Source organism: Aquarana catesbeiana, linkage group LG07 (genome assembly GCF_042186555.1).
Source record: "Aquarana catesbeiana isolate 2022-GZ linkage group LG07, ASM4218655v1, whole genome shotgun sequence".
Lineage (NCBI taxonomy): Eukaryota > Metazoa > Chordata > Amphibia > Anura > Ranidae > Aquarana > Aquarana catesbeiana.
In genome coordinates, this window is record NC_133330.1 from 115494494 (window position 1) to 115515675 (window position 21182).

At 41.6% G+C, this 21182-nt stretch overlaps 1 protein-coding gene across 1 annotated transcript in view; it reads right to left on the reverse strand.

Moving 5' to 3' along the window:
- TNRC6B (trinucleotide repeat containing adaptor 6B) overlaps nucleotides 1–21182 on the reverse strand; it is an 814361-nt gene that overhangs the window by 64121 nt on the left and 729058 nt on the right. The window contains 2 exon segments of the mRNA XM_073592654.1: nucleotides 13231–13314; nucleotides 17832–17978. Coding sequence (XP_073448755.1) covers nucleotides 13231–13314; nucleotides 17832–17978 — 231 coding nt within the window.

Sequence of the window (21182 nt, forward strand, 5' to 3'; positions counted from 1 at the left end):
AATCAGGGAAGGGGTTAGGAAAGCCAACTTGCTCTGTCCAGCATCACTTTGCAAGAACAGACGGGGGGGGGGTCGTATCCAGGTTGTCTATGAGTCGTAATAGATTGGTGGATGACTTAGTTCCAGGATTGTCAAAAATCTTACTTGCACCGTTCTCATCACTAATAGCAGGGATGGAACATTGTGCAGATATCACGGTCAATCTGGGTACTATCCTATCAGACTCTACTGGGTTACACCCTGGAGTCCATCTTGTTCTGATGGTTTGAATATGGACAGCCTCAGATGACTGGTACTGATGAGTGCTAGAGGAAGGTAGGGGTTGTGCTATTGGAAAAGGCAACAATGCTGGCACAGGAGGGGGTCACGTCTAATAGATGCCAGGGTAGTGTCCCAACTGGTCCTAAACAAAGTTAAAAATACGTGAGACTGGAGACCAGGGTACTGGTGCTGGTATCACATGTCTAATGATGCACTGTTTTCAGCATCAGGTTAAATGGTACTCAGCAGGGTATACTACCTCAGGGAGTCTATGGTACACCTCCTCTGGCCCGTGGCATGGATATAGCAGGAACACCGGGTGGTACCCCGATCACCCCGAAGAAAGGTTTTATAGCAAACCTGACATTCCCTTATACCTACAGAAACTTCCTCTGGGATTTGGGGCTGAGTTAAATGCTTGGCTGATGGATTTCGGACAACAAGATGAAATATTAAATGTACTAAGAGATGCTGAAAAACAAGCCACCATACGACTCACCCATGATCAAAATAGATTGATCCAAGTATCCCACGCTTTAGATGCAGACGCTAAGATTTCCTGGTGGGAAAGTTTATTTGGGTATAGTCTGAACGCTACAGCTTTCCTAAACATTTTGGTCCACCCTGTTGTTGTCCTAACCTGTGCAGCCTTATTGCTTTTCCTGATGCAGGTAATAATGTGCGTTACTATCAGGAGAATGAATGCCAAAGCTATGAGAAAGTATACCTCAACAAGGTATCTTCTCTCAAGGAACAGAAAGGCCACTAACTCAGAAACAAATCTCTGAGGAAGCCAGAGCCAATCCAGAACAGTACAAAGAAGTTGTGCATTTAAGAGAGGACCCTAGAACTATATTTTTCTTGTTCCAGGGATAAGCCTCTTCAATTTTTAGTAATAAAGTGCAGTCAGGTTTACCTAAATTCTAAAAGTTTTAATCATTTTTTTATTATTTTTTTTTCTCCCTTTTGTTGTTAATATCTGTGTACCTGACCTGCAAAAATACTGTTAATGGGAGAGGAGTTTTTTTTTTTTTTAAAGAAAAACATTTGTTTTTTAACCAATGTATTCATTTTTTTTATATACAGATTCAAGGCTCTTTAACAGTTTTGGTTGGAGCAGCGTTCAATCTGTAGTTTTTTTAGTTTTTTGTTCTTTTTTTCATTATTATTCCCACTATTTTTCCTGTTCATTTTCATTACTCACCTCTCTTCCATTCCTTTTTCTTCTTTAATATTATGCTCTCTGAGTTTTTCCTTTGGTTTCTATCATCTATCTTCTCAAGATAATGTAACTAAGACATCAGTCATATCATTTTTGTTAAAAAAACATATTTTAACTAAAGTATCCCTGGACATCCAGTTTTTTTATATCTTAATGTAATTCCACCTCCCCTAGTCTACCTCCCCTAGTCTACCTCTGAGCCCCGTGAGCAGGTGTGGTGAACCCAGGGACCTGGCAATAACAGACAGTATTGACTATCCCTACCATCAAGGGCCATGGATGATACTGGCTGTTGCTCAGACTCTGTACCCTGTGGGGATCCCACTCTACTCATCCACATTACACCCTTTATGAGTATTTAGTCTTAATGGCCAACACTCTGCTCCTGTCCGGCATTTCTCCAATATCTGTACACTAACGTTCTCCTCTCTCTTTTTGTATTCATGCACGACTGTCTGGAGGCCCGCTCGACCCCCACCTGAAGAAGCAGCGACCACCAAGTTAATTCTTGAGATAAATGTGTCACGAATAAGACTTTCCTGAACTTTCCTTCACCATGCTGAAAAGTGCTGTCTCGCGGTCCGATCCAATCGATGCAACCATTTCATGGTCTTACAAAGTTACAGGACTAGATATGCCAGGATCCCGCCATCAATGTTGGAGTTCCGCTCTTCCAAGGCAGAGGGGCAATGAAACATTGCAGTACAGACACTCATGGTTTGGATGTGAAGTCTCAAAGGCACCAGGATTTCTTTGCTGTCTTAAGCCTACCTTGAGGAGTTCCGGCGTGTTCAAGAAAGGAAGAGGGGCCGCAGTGGTGGTGGGGAAGGGTCGGGGCTTCTGGGCTGTTGTGGGTGGGTGCAAGATCATTGAAGGAGGGTGCAAGATCATTGAAGGAGGACATAAGTTCAAGAATGAACTTCAGGGGGAAATGTGATGGAGATATTGAATTTCATATTTATATCAATGAGGTTCAAGTGGACCATTGCAAGGACTCCAATTATATCCTTGCCCCATAGGATGTATGTATGTGTATATATATATATATATATATATATATATATATATATATATATATATATATACACACGTGTATATGTGTGTATCTATGTGTGGGTATATATATATTTATATATGGGTATATGTTTCTTAATATCATGATAGAACATAGCTCACCTTAGGAATGTAGTTACATTGATGGGAACCCTAGAAGCCCCCCAGGTGTTGATTGGATCAAAGAGTATTTACAGACCTTAAGGCATCAACTCACCAGGGGGCCATTAACATACTACTGTCGGGACTGTTTGGGCTGGGAGATCAAAGGAGGTTGTTCAATAATTCATAGACTGTTAGGCACCAAGGGGTCCCAATGTTCCAGCAATGTCCGAGCATGAACTTTCAGACAGCTTCACATGTGACCAATCAGAATTTAAGGCAGCTGTAAGCCAATTAGCAAAGAGGCTTCAAATGTAGCCAACCAGACTTTGAGACATCTCTGACCCAATCAATATGTTGCATCTGTTGATTGGTGGAGAATGCATATAAAAGAGAGAGGGGGCTAAATGGTTTTTCACTGTCCAGCCCGAGACCATCTAGGAGATATGCTGTCTGAGTAATGTATACTGGAATCTCTGTTCTTTCTTTCTAACCTTTTTGTATCCTAGGATTTGTCTTATGATATTGTATATCCTGTGTATGACCATTATAACCATTTATGAGTTCGGCCTAAATTAACTTTGCAGCCTAGAGCAACACTGTACTTATAACATCACTGGAGATATATGATAAATCCTAATTATTCTAACTTTCTTTTCTGTGTAAATAAATGTAATTGTTTATCTTTTTCCCTGTTATTGCTCCTTTTTATTCTTATATAGACAAAGGTTTAATCACTTATATTTGTATCGTTAATCGTTTAAGTGAGGTATAAATATTTCTGAAACATAATCCATGTCCTTAATCTGCTTGTCTTCAGCAAACCGATTGCAGACTTTATTGTGCATAATCTTTAGAAGAGGCTTTCTTCTGGGACGACAGCCATGCAGACCAGTTTGATGTAGTGTGCGACGTATGGTCTGAGCACTGACAGGCTGACCCCCCTATCCCTTCAAACTCTGCAGCAATGCTGGCAGCACTCATACGTCTATTTCCCCAAAGACAACCTCTGGATATGATGCTGAGCACGTGCACTCAACTTCTTTGGTTGACCATGGCGAGGCCTGTTCTGAGTGGAACCTGTCCTGTTAAACCACTGTATGGTCTTGGCCACCGTGTTGCAGCTAAGTTTCAGGGTACTGGCAATCTTCTTATAACCTAGGCCATCTTTATGTAGAGCAACAATTATTTTTTTCAGATCCTCAGAGAGTTCTTTGCCATGAGGTGCCATGTTGAACTTCCAGTGACCAGTATAACAGAGTGAGAGCGATAACACCAAATTTAACACACCTGTTCCCCATTCACACCTGAGGCCTTGTAACATCGAGTCACATGACACCGGGGAGGGCAAATGGATAATTGGGCCCAATTTGGACATTTTCACTTAGGGGTGTACTAACTTTTGTTGCCAGTGGTTTAGACATCAATAGCTGTGTGCGGAGTTATTTTGAGGGGACAGAAAATATACACAGTATTATATATATACATACACACACACACACAGTATCTCACAAAAGTGAGTACACTCCTCACATTTTTGTAAATATTTTATTATATCTATTCACGTGATACCACTAAAGAAATGACACTTTGCTACAAGGTAAAATAGTGAGTGCACAGCTTGTATAACAGTGTAAATTTGCTGTCCCCTTAAAATAACTCAACACTCAGCCATTAATGTCTAAACCGCTAGCAACAAAAAAGTGAGTACACCCCTAAGTGAAAATGTCTAAAGTGTCAATATTTTGTGTGGCCACCATTATTTTCCAGCACTGCCTTAACCCTCTTGGGCATGGAGTTCACCAAAGCTTCACAGGTTGCCACAGGAGTCCTCTTCCACTCCTCCATGCCGACATCACAGAGCTGGTGGATGTTAGAGACCTTGCGCTCCTCCACCTTCCAGATGCTCAATAGGGTTTAGGTCTGGAGACATACTTGGCTAGTCCATCACCTTTACCCTCGGCTTTTTTAGCAAGGCAGTGATTGTCTTGGAGGTGTGTTTGGGGTTGTTGTCATGTTGGAATACTGCCCTGTGGCCCAGTTTCCGAAGGGAGGGGCTCATGCTCTTCTTCAGTATGTCACAGTACATGTTGGCATTCATGGTTGACCTCAATGATCTGTAGCTCCCCAGTTCCGGCAGCACTCATGCAGCCCCATACCATGACACTCCCACCACCATGCTTGAATGTAGGCAAGACACACTTGTCTTTGTACTCCTCACCTGGTTGCCGCCACACATGCTTGACACCATCTGAACCAAATATGTTTATCTTGGTCTCATCAGACCACAGGAAATGGTTCCAGTAATCCATGTCCTTAGTCTGCTTGCGTTCAGTAAACTGTTTGTGGGCTTTCTTGTGCATCATCTTTACAAGAGGCTTCCTTCTGGGACAACAGCCATACAGACCAAATTTGATGCAGTGTGGCATATGGTCTAAGCACTGACAGGCTGACCCCCCCCCACCCCTTTCAACCTCTGCAGTAATGCTGGCAGCACACCTACGTCTACTTCCCAAAGACAACCTCTGGATATGACGCTGAGCACGTGCACTTAACTTCTTTGGTCGACCATGGCGAGGCCTTTTCTGAGTGAAACCTGTACTGTTAAACTGCTGTATGGTCTCGGCCACCATGCTGCAGCTCAGTTTCAGGGTCTTGGCAATCTTCTTATAGCCTAGGCCATCTTTATGTAGAGCAACAATTCTTTTTTTCAGATCCTCAGAGAGTTCTTTGCCATGAGGTGCCATGTTGAACTTCCAGTGACCAATATGAGAAGAGAGTGAGAGCGATAACACCAAATTTAAACACACTTGCTCCCCATTCACACCTGAGACCCTCTAGCACTAACAAGTCGCATGACACCAGAAAGGGAAAATGGCTAAATGGGCCCAATTTTGACAGTTTCACTTAGGGGTGTACTCACTTTTGTTGCCAGTGGTTTGCTGCTTCAATCTGCTTCAAGGTACAATGTGTTGTGCGTTCAGAGATGGTATTCTGCATACCTTGGTTGTAACGAGTGGTTGTTTGAATTACTGTTGCCTTTCTTTTAACTCAAACCAGTCTTCCCATTCTGCTCTGACATCAACAGGGCATTTTCTTCCACACAAATGCAGCTCACTGGATATTTTCTAATTTTTGGACCACTCTCTGTAAACCCTAGAGATGGCTGTGTGTAAAAATCCCAGTAGATCAGCAGTTTTTGAAATACTCAGACCAGCCCGTCTGGCACAAACAACCATGCCACGTTCAAAGTCACTTACAGTGCCTTGAAAAAGTATTCATACCCCTTGAAATGTTCTACATTTTGTCATGTTGCAACTAGAAACGTAAATGCATTTTATTGGGATTTTAGGTGATAGACCAACATAAAGTGGCACATAATTGTGAAGAGGAAAGAAAATGATAAATGGTTTTCAAAATGTTTTACAAATAAATATGTGAAAAGTGTTGCGTGCATTTGTATTCTGCCCCCCTTAGTCAATACTATGTAGAATCACCTTTCGCTGCAATTACAGCTTCAAGTCTTTTTTGGGTATGTCTCTACCAGCTTTCCACATCTGGAGAGAAATATTTGCCCATTTTTCTTTGCACAATAGCTCAAGCTCTGTCAGATTGGTAGAGAATTGAACAGCAATTTTCAAGTATTGCCACACATTCTCAGTTGGATATAGGTCTGGGCTTTGACTGGGTCATTCTAACACAAGAACATGCTTTGATTTAAACCATTCCATTGTAGCTCGGGCTGTATGTTTAGGGTGATTGTCCTACTGGAGGGTGAACCTCTGCCCCAGTCTCAAGTCTTTTGCAGACTCTAACAGGTTTTCGTCTAAGATTGCCCTGTACATATTTGGCTCATCCATCTTCCTATCAGCTCTGACCAGCTTCCCTGTCCCTGCTGAAAAAAAAAAAAGCATCCCCACAACATGATGCTGCCACCACCATGTTTCACGGTGGGGATGGTGTGTTCAGGGTTATGTGCAGTGTTAGTTTTCTGCCACACAGCGTTTTGCTTTCAGATCAAAAAGTTCAATTTTGGTCTCATCTGACCAGTGCACCTTCTTTCACGTTCCATGTTTGCTGTGTCCCCCACATGGCTTCTCGCAAACTGCAAACGGGACTTCTTATGGCTTTCTTACCACTCTTCCATAAAGGCCAGATTTGTGGAGCGCACGACTAATAGTTGTCCTGTGGACAGATACTCCCACCTGAGCTGTAGATCTCTGCAGCTCCTCTAGAGTTACCATGGACCTCTTTGCTGCTTCTCTGATTAATGTTCTCCTTGCCCAGCATGTCAGTTTAGGTGGACGGTCATGTCTTGGTAGGTTTGCAGTTGTGCCATACACTTTCCATTTTTGGATGATGGATTGAACAGTGCTCCGTGAGATGTTAAAGCCTTGGGATTATTTTTTTTTCAACCTAACACTGCTTTAAACTTGTCCACAACTTTATCCTTGACCAGTCTGGTGTGTTCCTTGGCCTTCGTGATGCTATTTGTTCACTAAGGTTCTCTAGCAAACCTCTGAGAGCTTTGCAGAACAGCTGTATTTATATTGAGATTAAATTACACACAGGTGGACTCTATTTACTATTTAGGTGACTTCTGAAGGCAATTGGTGCCACAAGATTTTAGTTAGGGGTATCAGAGTAAAAGGAGCTGAATACAAATGCACGCCACACTTTTCTGATATTTGTAAAAAAGTTTGAAAAACATTTATCATTTTCCTTCCACGTCATAATTATGTGCCACTTTGTGTTGCGCTATCACATAAAATCTCAAGAAAATACATTTACGTTTTTGGTTGTAACGTGACAAAATGTGGAAAATTTCAAGGGGTATGAATACTTTTTCAAGGCACTGTAAATACCCTTTGTTCCCCATTCTGATGCTCGGTTTGAACTTCATCAAGTCGTCTTCACCTTCTTTAGATGCCTAAACGCATTGAGTTGCTGCCATGTGATTGGCTGATTAGCAATTTGTGTTATCAAGCAATTGGACAAGTGTACCTAATAAAGTGTCCGGCGAGTGAATATATTATCAACTTTTGCTGGAACGGGCACATAAAGGGGGAATCCAAAATAAGGATGAAATGCACCAACAGAGAATATCCAGGTAAGGATATAAGGAAATTGCCATCTCAGTCGGTCATGGATCCTTAGTCTAGGAAGGATGGCTTCAGTAAAGTGATGAAGATGCTATGGACCATAGGTGGGGAGGGATAGGATTAAAAACATTTTTGGTACGCTGTGGTAACAGTGTACCCCATGCCAATATCAAGATCTAGTTTGTGTAGGGTAGACCAAACACCTTATCCCGGAACCGACAATTGATGAACTGATGAATTAAACAAGATTCTCAGGCTGAAGTGGGTGTCTGAAGAGACCTCAGTATCTAGGCAATATGTCAGGAAAGAATTTAGTCTCCATAGCATGTAGGCACACCCTTTAGGAGTATGAAAGCAGCAGTTGTCAGGTTTCTGGATGACAGAATTCTGGTTTATGGGTGCTTATAAGCAACAAACTAAGGAATCCCATCTGTTACCCCAGGGGTTGGGAAAGAAATCCAATAATCTAGCTTTCCATAAACAAGCATGCACGATAGTAAGAGAAGGTTTACAAGGATAAGCAAACAGGAATAAATTTAACCTGCAAAATGCCCTTGGTGGAAGGGAGGAAAATTTCTGGCATCAGATTTGGACTCTGCAAATCTAACTATAGCTTAAACTATAGATTAGACCAGTGGTCTCAAAGCTGCGGCCCGGAGGCTGGATGCTGCCCTATGCGGCTCTTGGAAAATTATTCCTCCGACTGACACCAATTATGAGGCACCATTCCTCCCACTGACACGATCAACGGGGCACTATTCCTCCCATTGACACCAACAATGGGGCACTATTCCTTCCGCTAAAACCAATTCCTACTGATTTTGGGGCATTTTCTACTCCCACTTAACATAGTCTGCCCCGCTTCTATAGACTGAAGAACAGTAAAACTGGCCATGATTTAAAAAGTTTGGAGATGCCAGGATTAGACAAATGCCTATATCAGGGGGCACCTTGTGGAAGTATGGCTACCAAGATAGATCATACCAATGCATGAGATTTAACGGAAAGGCTTATTTACAGTAGGAGCTTTGAAAATTTGGAATACACTCAAGCTCCAGTTTTGGCCAGCTTAGTGGATTGTTTTAAAAAAGGCCTGAATGCATTCCTAAAATCACATAATATAACTGGATATTAGAGTGATTGTAAATTCTTTTTTTTTTTCTATTAAAATAACAAACATGTTATACTTACCTGCTCTGTGCAGTTGGTTTTGCACAGAGCAGCCCTGATCCTCCTCTTCTCGGGTCCCTGGCTTGAGCTTCTGGCCCCTCCCTCATGTTGAGTGCCCCCACAGCAAGCAGCTTGCTATGGGGGGCACCCGAGCCGAGCTGCAGTTCCGTGAATCCATTCAGACACAGAGCTGTGGCCTGGCCCCACCCCCTCTCTCTCCTGATTGGCTGAGTTTTATTGACAGCAGTGGGAGCAAATGGCGCTGCTGCTGTGTCACAGCCAATCAGGAGGGAGAGTCCTGGGTAGCCAAGGGACTCAGGCAAGTGTTAGGGGGGCACAGAAGTTTTTTTTTATCTTAAAGCATAAAATGAGGTGAACCGAAAGGAAAATTTTGGTGCCGAAACCGAAAATGCAGGATGCACTTGGCCGAAAACCGAAACTGAAAATTACAGTTTTTAAAAAAGCGATCAGGAAGGATTTTTTTCCCCCACTGGAACAAACTGGATCATGCTTTATTAGGTTTTTTTTGCCTTTCTCTAGGATCAACTGTGGGTATAGGGTGGTATATGTGGGATTTTTAATATCTATAGTGCATCCGGAAAGTATTCACAGCGCTTCACTTTTTCCACATTTTGTTGTTAGAGCCTTATTCTAAAATATTCCTTATTTTCCTCAAAATTCCACAAACAATACCCCATAATGGACAACATGAAAGAAGTTTGTGTGAAATCTTTGCAAATTTATTAAAAATAAAAAATGAAAAAAATCACATGTACATAAGTATTCACAGCCTTTCCTGTGACACTTAAAATTGAGTTCAAGTGCATCCTGTTTCCACTGATCGCCATTGAGATGTTTCTACAACTTGATTGAATTAACCACCTGTGGTTAATTCAGTTGATTGGACAGGATTTGGAAAGGCACCTGTCTATATAAAGGCACAAACCAAGCCATGAAGTCCAAGGAATTGTCTGTAGACCTCCAAGACAGGATTGTATCAAGGCACAGATCTGGGGAAGGGTACAGAAAAATTTCTGCAGCATTGAAAGTCTTGATGAGCACAGTGGCCTTCATCATCCATAAATGGAAGAAGTTTGGAACCACCAGGACTCTTCCTAGTGCGGGCTCTCTAGGAAAACTGAGCGATCGGGGGAGAAGAGCCTAAGTCAGGGAGGTGTTCAAGAACCCGGTGCTCACTCTGATAGAGCTCTAGCATTTCTCTGTGGAGAGAGGAGAACCTTCCAGAAGAACAACCATCTCTGCAGCACACCACCAATCAGGCCTATATGGTAGCCACTCCTCAGTGAAAGGCACATGACAGCCCGCCTGGAGTTTACCAAAAGGCACCTTAAGGACTCTCAGACCATGAGAAACAAAATTCTCTGGTCTGAAACAAAAATTGAACTCTTTGGCCTGAATGGCAAGCGTCATGTCTGGAGGAAACCAGGCACCGCCCATCACCTGGCCAATACCATTCCTACAGTGAAGCATGGTGGTGGCAGCATCATGCTGTGGGGATGTTTTTCAGCTGCAGGAACTGGGAGACTAGTCAGGATCGAGGGAAAGATGAATGGAGCAATGTACAAAGACATCCTTGATAAGATCCTGCTTCTAGACCTGGACCTCAGACTTGGGTGCAGGTTCATCTTCCAAAAGGACAATGACCCTAAGCCCACAGCCAGGATAACAAAGGAGTGGCTACAGGACAACTCTGAACTTCCTTAAGTGGCCGAACCAGAGCCCAGACTTGAACCTGAATGAACATCTCTGGAGAGATCTGAAAATGGCTGTGCACCGACGTGCTCCATCCAACCTGATGGAGCTTCAGCAGTGCTGCAAAGAAGATTTGCAGAAACTGCCCAAAAATAGGTGTACCAAGCTTGTAACATCATACTCAAAAACACTTAAGGCTGTAATTGGTGCCAAAGGTACTTCAACAAAGTATTGAGCAAGGGCTGTGAATACTTATGCACTTATGTGATTTTTTTAATTTTTTTTTTATTTTTAATAAATTTGCAAAGATTTCAAACAGACTTCTTTCATGTTGTCATTATGGGGCATTGTTTGTAGAATCTTGAGGAAAATAATTTTAATCAATTTTGGAATAAGGCTGTAACATGACAAAATGTGGAAAAAGTGAAGCGCTGTGAATACTTTTCAGATGTACTGTAGGAGCCTGGGGATAAGAAATCTTCTGCAATCTTTAGCACTGACTCCAAGTCCTTATCAATCTACTCTGTTTCTACTGCTTCTAAAGTAGATAGATTCACTTCTAATGGATTGGTGATGGAGAAGGAACCCGGCGCTTTTAAGAGGGATGGCTGTAATAAGGCTGTTAACTGTCCAAGAAAGTCTGACATATTTGTGGAGAAATATTCCTTGGTCAGATGGTTGCTTGTTACGTGGCTGTGAAAACTAGCATCAGACAAATGTTAAAAAAAAGGGCCCTACTGCAGTGCAAGAGAAACAGTCACTCTGAGTGGTTTGAGTTTGTTGTAAACCTTTGGCAGAGCGAGTTTTTGGGTGAGCTTTTTCTGTACTTACCTTTCGCCTGGTTTCCACCATTGCTATCAGTAAGGGTATTCCCTTGAGTGGTACTCCTGGAGTAGGATGCAGAAATTGAGTAAGCATGTCCGTAGGATACACCGTGACCCAGGGATCAACCATTCTGTATCAAAAGGGTGGGAAGACCTTTTAAGGGCTCTGGGTGGAAGTGTCTATCATTGCTAAGAAAGGATTCCTTGTGGAGTACTCACAAAATAGAAGTTGAATGAGTGGGTATTAGTGTGTCCAGCCATGACAACCCAAGATAACCCTGAAAGAGCAGGCAGCCAGGAGACCAGCAGAAGTGCTTCTTGTGTTCCTAGCGGAAATGTCAGGATGACGTACATCAGCCAGAAGGCATAGAGCAACTGTGTCACCATTTAGTGGGGAGAAAAAAAGTCAAATTTCAAAAGGTAAAGATTATAATAATTTTACCTACCACCAACCAAGTAGAGCCATTTAGAGAGGGGGATAACACAGTAAGCGATTAATAAAGGACATGAAAGGGCCTATTTCACAATAAAGGAAAACCCTGTCTTACATTATCCACGCTGCAGGTTCCCGGAGGGAACCAAATTACACTTGTCACGGTGGGCATACTCCCCAAAGGTGTCACCATTGGAATGGACCATGGCCCTGGACCTGTATAGCACCCTGCATCTTACTACACTTGTTGCACTTCATACCAAGGTAAGCACCAAACACAAGATCCAGTGCCTGAAGCAAAAATTAGTTTCCATTATGTACATTGAGGGTAACCGATACAGAAACTGCTCGTCTGCTCTGATGCACTAAGCTGTTTGATCCTTAAGGGTCAGTCAAAGTGGTAAAGAAAAATAAAGAACTATTTAGAAAATAATGCCATTGGAAAAGATGTCCATCACCTAAGGACACTACAAAAAAAACTGGCATAACACAGAATGGGTGGGGTTATATAAGAGAAAACTGGAAGAGTTTACAGTAAAGCTTTTGCCAAAAAGCATGGTCTACTACTTTCTGTCCTGTACAATCAAGGTAGGCATATTTATGTCCGTTTTCATGTTGGAGATTGTCCCTCACTTCCTGTATGGTAAAAGGTTGTCAACAGGACAAAGTCCTGAATAGCGGTATTAACCCAGCAGGGATTCTATTCTAATCCTTGCCCACTCTATTCAAAGTTAGGAAACAAATTGGGTGGACATGCACTTAAAAGAGCTTTTAACTTTGGAACTATAATGGTCAGATTGAAAGCTTTAGTATCATTTCCACACTCTGAAAATCTGCGTAAAATATACAAGTTTAAAGTCCAGCTGATAGATATGGCACTCAATAGAACTAGATTATATTTATTTAAACAGACAATTCAAACCAAAACCAGTGTTGGGTAGTAGCAGCTTTTTACACCGGACCTTAGTTTGTCAAAATTACGAATAAAATGTGACAGACATGCAAGACTGAGCCTTAGGAATGACAATCTTTCTCAGAAGGCAGTCTGAATAACCCAACCCGGATACAAGAAGACTCTATCTTCCGGTCTCAAACGGTCTTTTCAAATGATTTTCTTGGGGGGGAAAATGGTTTAAGATCCCTTGCGTTTCTCATAGGCTAAACATTTTAGGCGTTTCACACATCCATTCACCACTATGGTAGATACATTTAATGGGATGTGCAATTGTGTGGCAAAATATATATTTTTTCATTTTTAAGCACCAAAAAGTAAAGTAAATACTTGGATAAGACAACACTTGCTGTATTACATTCAGTCAAATTTAAGAGTATCTAGTATAGCTCAATTACCTGAAGTGCTGTGGATATTCTCAGAGGCACTGTAGGGCCAGGCACCAGGTGAAGGCAGCGAGGTGTTAAGGGAAGAATTGGACCCTAAAAAAAAATATAATAAATCCATGAAACCTGAATGCTCTTTTGTTACTAGTAATCCGTAACATTACCCAACTCAATACCACTGTACTATTTAAAAAACAAACAAAAAAACATAAAAACACAGCAGGTTTCACATAGGTTGGACGTGTCTTTTTTCAACCTCACCTACTATGTCACCTACTATGTAACAGCATGTGCTACAACAAGTATTCAGTTTACTGTGCAAAACCCCCCTCCCAAAAAACTTATGACACAGAAACAACATTGTGGTGTGAGCAGGGCACATGGAGAACCACTGTTTTCTCTGTGTCCTTGCAGGGACCTGGTGTGAACAAGCTAATGCAAATTAAGTCTTTGCGTTTTTTTGCCATCATTTTTATGCACGCATGGTAGGAACAAGGCCTAAGCCCATTCATGTGGAGGAAGGGGTTTGTTGAATGTTTGTAAACATAGCAGGAATAAGGATCGCTGTAGACAGGGGATGAAGATAGGGGGTCTCTTCAAGTGCTACTGACCACCAATGATTGTGGGATTGTTCTTTTTTTAAAGGTAAAAAGGCAAATGTAAGCAATACCAAATTTTTATGTTTTTCCCTCATGTGTTGCAAAATATAACCCAGTGGTTATGTACCAATTCAATACAGGGCACTTTTACCCCCTTCCTGCCCAGGACAATTTTCAGCTTTCAGCACTGTTGCACTTTGAATGATTAGTGCACGGTCATGCAACACTGTACCCAAACTAAATTTTTATCATTTTGTTCACACAACTAGAGATTTCTTTTGGTGGTATTTAATCACCACTGGGTTTTTTTGCTAAAATTAATGAAAATTTTGGGGAAAAAAAAGCCTTTTTTCTTTGTTTCGGTTATAAAATTTTGAAAATAATTGTTCTTAAATTGTTCATAAATTTAGCCCAAAATGTATTCTGCTACATTTCTTTGGTAAAAATAACCCAAATCAGTGTATATTATTTAGTCTGTTGGAAAGTTAGAGTCCACAAACTATGGTACTATACAAGTGTTTCTCAACTCAAGTCCTCAAGGTGCCCCAACAGGTCATGTTCTCAGGATTTCCCTTAGATGAAACAGCTGTGGTAATTACTAAGGTAGTGAAATTGATCAAATCACCTGTGCAAAATAATGGAAAGCCTGAAAACATGACCTGTTGGGGCACCTTGAGGACTGGAGTTGAGAAATACTGCTGTATACAGTTGTGCTCAAAAGTTTTCATACCCTGGCAGAAATTGTGAAATTTTGGCATGAATATTGAAAATATGACTGATCTTCCCGAAAAACTGTCTGTTATTTAACAATAGCAATCACATGAAGCCAGTTATTATCACATAGTTTTTGGATCCTTTTTAAATCATAATAACAGAAATGACCCAAATGGCCCTGATAAAAAGTTTACATACCCTGGAATGTTTTGCCTTGATACAGACACAGAAGGTGGCACACACAGGTTAAAATGGCAATTAAAGGTTAAAGGTTAATTTCCTACATTTGTGGCTTTTTAAATCACAATTAGTGTCTGTGTATAAATAGTCAATGAGTTTGTTAGCTCTCACATGGATGCACTAAGCAGGCTAGACACTGAGCCATGAGGAGGTAGAAAAGAACAGTCAAAAAACCTGCATAACAAGGTAATGAAACTTTGCAAAGATGGAAAAGGATATAAAAAGATATCAAAAGCCTTGAATATGCCAGTCAGTACTGTTCAACTTCTTAAGTGTTTAAACAGTATCTTTTTATATCCTTTTCCATCTTTGTAAAGTTTCATTACCTTGTTACGCAGGTGTTTTGACTGTTCTTTTCTACCTCCTCATTGCCCAGCGTATGTAAACTTTTTATCAGGGCCATTTGGGAGACTTCTGTTACTATGATTTAAAAAGGATCCCAAAAAACTGTGTGATAATAAATGGCTTCATGTGATTGTTATCCTTGAATAAAAGGCAGTTTTTTGGCATGATCAGTCATATTTTCAATAATAATGCCAAAATTTCACAATTTCTGCCAGGGTATGCAAACTTTTGAGCATGACTGTATATCTGGAATTTGATCAATCCTGATGTACTGATGGCTGATCTAATTTCTTGATGCTGAAAATGCCAGGACAGTACAAATGACCCCTTTCTGGAAAGTAGGCAGTCCAAGGTATTTAGTAAGAGGCATGGCGGGTTTTTTTTTTTTTTTAGCTGATTTTTTGTCATAGTTTTTTGTAGAATGAAGAAATTACTGCGTCATCATATAACTGGTGTGGTGGTGATCAGGGACACTGGCCGTTAACAGTATTGTTATTTATTTATATTAGCTGCGATTGGTCAAAGCTAATCACTGATACGGATGGGCTGGGATTGGCCCTGTCTGTACCATGTGATCAAATTGACCAATCACTGCTAGCAACACAATTGTACACAACGGATGGCATAAAAGGAAGCCATCCACTGTGTACAACTGTCATGTGACCTGCTGTGATTGGTCATGGCAATCACATGGTACCAACAGAGAGCCAGTACTCGGGTCAGATTGCCACGCGAGCAGCGCTTTCTGACAGGACATAATACGAGGTCTAGTCAGGATCTTAAAGCCACCGCCCGGCCATCATTGTGCTATAGGCCGGGTGGGGAAGTGGTTGTAAACAAAACAAAAAAAAAAAACAAAAAAAAAAAAAAAACAACCTGTAACAAAAGGCATAATGGGCTAGTATGCATCGCATACTAGCTCATTATGAAATACTTACCTTAGATCAAAGCTGTTGCACTACTCCCCATACACCACTGTAACTGGCGACATGTCTCCCGGAGTTATTTCCGGGTTTGCGGGCTCCGGCGCTGTGATTGGCTGGAGCCACGATGACGTCATGGCACAGCTTCTGAAGAACTGGCACGAGCGAGCCGTTTCTTCAGTGCGCATGTGCCGATGCAGCACATGCGGATACAATAAATATCTCCTAAACGGTGCAAGTTTAGGAGATATTCACGATGCCTTCAAGTAAGCCTTATTATAGGCATACCTGTAGATTAAAGTGGTGTAACGGGGTTTACAACCACCTTAAATACCACCAAAAATGGTCCTTTCTCAAAAAATTATAAACAATTTATTGTGTTACATCACCCGGTAATTGTCAGTCAAACTACCACGGCACTTAAAACTGGCTTGGTAATGAATGGGTACATAAAAGCTAGTATTTCATTGGTTAAACCTGAACTGCAGGCACAAATACTCAAATATTCTTCTAAAACAGCACAATGGATATGAATAGACATGCCTCTTGTATTTAGACACTATTTGCTTATCCTGGAGTTCACCTTTAAGGAATCTCAGTAGCTTTGAATGAAATATAGCTGTGTGTTATATTTCCCTCTAGTACATAGTGTAAATTATGTATGTGAACTTTAATCATATGAGAAAGCAGAACGTAAAAACAATTGTCACATGATATCCTTAAAGAACAATGTGCCTTTGAAAAAAATAAATAAAAATAAAGACTGTAATGAGCCTAGTGTGCTTATTAAATCAGTGTTCAGTGAAAAGTGACATTTAATCAAAATGGTGGCCATTTACAACATCAACTGACCATCCAGTACAGGGGAGTACTCTCCTGTGCTCTACAAGTCCCAGCATATAATGCACCTGTAACTTCCCTTCTCTCCCCTTTTGCTTTTTCTGCCCACCTCTTAGCAGATTTGTGGAAATGCTAAGGAGATTGAACAGCATTTACACACTTGCTATTCTACCTCAGCGGTGCTTGGTTGGTCCATCATTGACATTACACATTTGAGTAAAACTCAGTCGGCTCCACCTCTGTTTGGTTTGTCTTGCCCACCTGTTAGCCAATTGTTTGGCCAAGATTCCTCAGGGAGCATTAAATGCTAGACTTGAAGAACATAGGATATAACATCCTGTGTACTTCCACAGGAGCCAAGATGGTCACTTAGTGATGATGGAAGCAAATGGCCAATATTGCTTTTAGCAACAGAGTAAAGTTAGGCAGGCCACGCAAAATCTTTGTTTATATTGAAAACAGGTAGAACTTTTTTGCTGATTTAATAAGCGAGCTATTAAACCAGATCTAACCCTTCATCTCCTCAATTGTGCAGGCCTGCCTTGGAGCCACACGAAATTACTGCCAAAAACATTTCCTGCTGAGTCCCCTGCATCTTGCACATGCATGCTGTGGGTCCATTCATTTTTGAGGCACTCAGTCTGCTGGAGGCTGCCATAGGAATGAACCGGTCTGAGGTGCAGGATGAAGAGATCCCAGAGGGGAAGCTTTCGTAAGAGAGGTTGTGTGGCAGAATAGTGAAATCTGCTGGAATGGGGAGGAAGGCAAGTATTGGGCCAGACTGAATTCAAAAGGGGGGGGGGGACATGCCCTAAAGGACAACTTGTTTAGCTGTTCTTTAAAGCAACTCAGAATATTTATCTCAGAATACTTAACTGAAAACCTAATTTTTTTGTTTTGTCAATTACATAAATGACATGTAAAAAAATGAAGCATGACCAAAATGACAAACCTGTAGGGGTGTCCTGCAGTAGCTGGTGGTCAGTATCTACGATGGGAGATGGGGCTGGACCCCCCAGCACGCTACCGGGGGTAACATAAGGGTCTGATTCTGGGTCAATGTTCGGAATTCCTTTCCATGGCACACCAGGCTGAAACTCTGCCAAGGAAACGTTGGAAAGGTGAACAAAAATATATATGGATAAAAGGATCAATGTGCAACCTGCAATTGTTTTGTTTTACCTACATAATTTGCCATAGGTCACGAAGTGGAAACATTTTACTCTTAAGACGCCAGATGCCCAACTTGCGGCCCATTGGTATGTTATGTGTGGCCCTCAGACCTCTGCAGTCTGTAGTGGGATATTGATTAGGACAATAACATTGATCTCTATTAGCCTCATGTAAAACGTTCTCAGTTTTGTATTTTCTTCCGCAGCATATCCCCAGTCATAAATGTAGTATGTCCACAATCTCTGACCCTCATGTCCTTTATTAAGTGCATTTTTGACAGTCCTCTAAAGCATTACATATACTGAACATTATCTACGGCCCTTTAGTGATGTCAGGGGCAGCATTTGAGGCCCCTTTTAGCTTATAAGTTGACAACCACTGTTTAAGATCATGCTAAACTAGAGCTTGTTCTGATTTTCTTGTTTATAGCTAGTTGTCATTCGATGTCACTGCCTCTGCTTTGGGCAGAACAGCTGTTATAATTTCTATACTTGAAATTCCCAATAAAATAATTAAACCAGAACATAATAATGGTACAGTATCTCACAAAAGTGAGTACACCCCTCACATTTTTGCAGTTATTTTATTATATCTTTCAATGTGAGAACCCTGAAGAAATTACACTTTGCTACAAAGTACTGAGTGTACAGATTGTATACCAGTGTAAATTTATTGTCCCCTCAAAATAACTCACACACCCATTAATGTCTAAACCGCTGGCAACAAAAGTGAGTACACCCCTAAGTGAAAATGTCCAAATTGGGCCCAAAGTGTCAATATTTTGTGTGGCCACCATTATTTTCCAGAGCTACCTTAACCCTCTTGGGCATGGAGTTCACTAGAGCTTCACAGGTTGCCACTGGAGTTCTCTTCCACTCCTCCATGACGACATCACAGAGCTGGTGGATTTAGAGACCTTGAGCATCTCCACTATCCATCTGAGGATGCCCCACAGGTGTTCAATAGGGTTTAGGTATGGAGACATGCTTGGCCAGTCATTCACCTTTACCCTCAGCTTCTTTAGCAAGGCAGTGCTTGTCTTGGGGGTGTATTTGGGGTCGTTATCATGTTGGAATACTGCCCTGCGGCCAGTTTTCGAAGGGAGGGGATCATGCTCTGCTTCAGTATGTCACAGTACATGTTGGCATTCATGGTTCCCTCAATGAACTGTAGCTCCCCAGTGCTGGCAGTACTCATGCAGCCCACGACCATGACACTCCCACCACCATGCTTGACTGTAGGCAAGACACACTTGTCTTGTACTCCTCACCTGGTTGCCGCCACACACGCTTGACACCATCTAAACCAAATTAATTTTTCTTGGTCTCATCAGACCACAGGACATTGTTCCAGTAATCCATGTCCTTAATCTGCTTGCCTCCAGCAAACTGTTTGTGGGCTTTCTTGTGCATCATCTTTATAAGAGACAACCATGCAGACCAATTTGATGCAGTGTGCGGCGTATGGTCTGAGCACTGACAGGTTGACCCCCATCCTCCCCCACCCCTTCAACCCCTGCAGCAATGCTGGCAGCACTCATACATCTATTTCCCAAAGACAATCTCTGGATATGACGCTGAGCATGTGCACTCAACTTCTTTGGTCGACCATGGCGAGGCCTGTTCTGAGTGAAACCCATCCTGTTAAACCGTTTTATGGTCTTGACCACTGATCAGTATGAGAGAGTGAGATAACACCAAATTTAACACACCTGCTCCCCATTCACACCTGAGACTTTGTAAACACTAACGAGACACATGACACTGGGGAGGGAAAATGGCTAATTGGGCCCAATTTGGACATTTTCACTTAAGGGTGTACTCACTTTTGTTGCCAGTGGTTTAGACATTAATGACTGTGTGTTGAGTTATTTTGAGGGGACAGCAAATTTACCATGTCCTGTGGTCTGATGAGACCAAGATAAACTTATTTGGTTCAGATGGTGTCAAGCGTGTGGCGGCAACCAGGTGAGGAGTACAAAGACAATTGTGTCTTGCCTACAGTCAAGCATGATGGTGGGAGTGTCATGGTCTGAGGCTGCATGAGTGCTGCCGGCACTGGGGCACTACAGTTTACTGAGAAAACAATGAATGCCAACATGTACTGTGACATGATCCCATCCCTTTGGAGACTGGGTCACAGGGCAGTATTCCAACATAACGACTCCAAACACACCTCCAAGATGACCACTGCCTTATTAAAGAAGCTGAGGGTAAAGGTGATAGACTGGCCAAGCATGACTCCAGACCTAAACCCTATTGAGCATCTGTGGGGCATCCTCAAATGGAAGGTGGAGGAGCGCAAGGTCTCTTACATCCACCAGTTCCATGATGTCATCATGGAGGAGTGGAAGAGGACTCCAGTGGCAACCTGTGAAGCTCTGGTGAACTCCATGCCAAAAGGGTTAAGGCAGTGCTGGAAAATAATGGTGGCCACACAAAATATTGACACTTTGGGCTCAATTTGGACATTTTCATTTAGGGGTGTACTCACTTTTGTTGCCAGCGGTTTTGACATGAATCCCTGTGTGTTGAGTTATTTTGAGGGGGCAGCAAATTAACACTGTTATACAAGATGTACACTCACTACTTTACATCGTAGCAAAGTGCCATTTCTTCAGCGTTGTCACATGAAAAGATATAATAAAATGTTTACAAAAATATGAGTGGTATACTCACTTTTGTGAGATACTGTGTGTATATATATATATATATATATATATATATATATATATATATATATATATATACACACACACACACACACACACACACACACACACACACATATATATATATATATATATATATATATATATATATATATATATATATATATATATATATATATACACACACACACACAGACTGGGGGGCCAAGCCAAAAAGTAATAGAAGGTAGAAGGGTAAGGGATATAAATCCACAGTACAGCAGGTGACACCCATAGGTGAATACAGAAGCCAACAGCACAAGTGAATGAAATCACAGATCTAGCGGAACCACTGCAGCAAGGAGGTAAGAATTTCAAACAGAAAACTGCAGGCTAGACTGTGATAGCATACATACTTGTGCTCATTGCAGCCATGAAAGAAAAAAAACTAAACAAACTACCAGATTTGATACTTCTCCA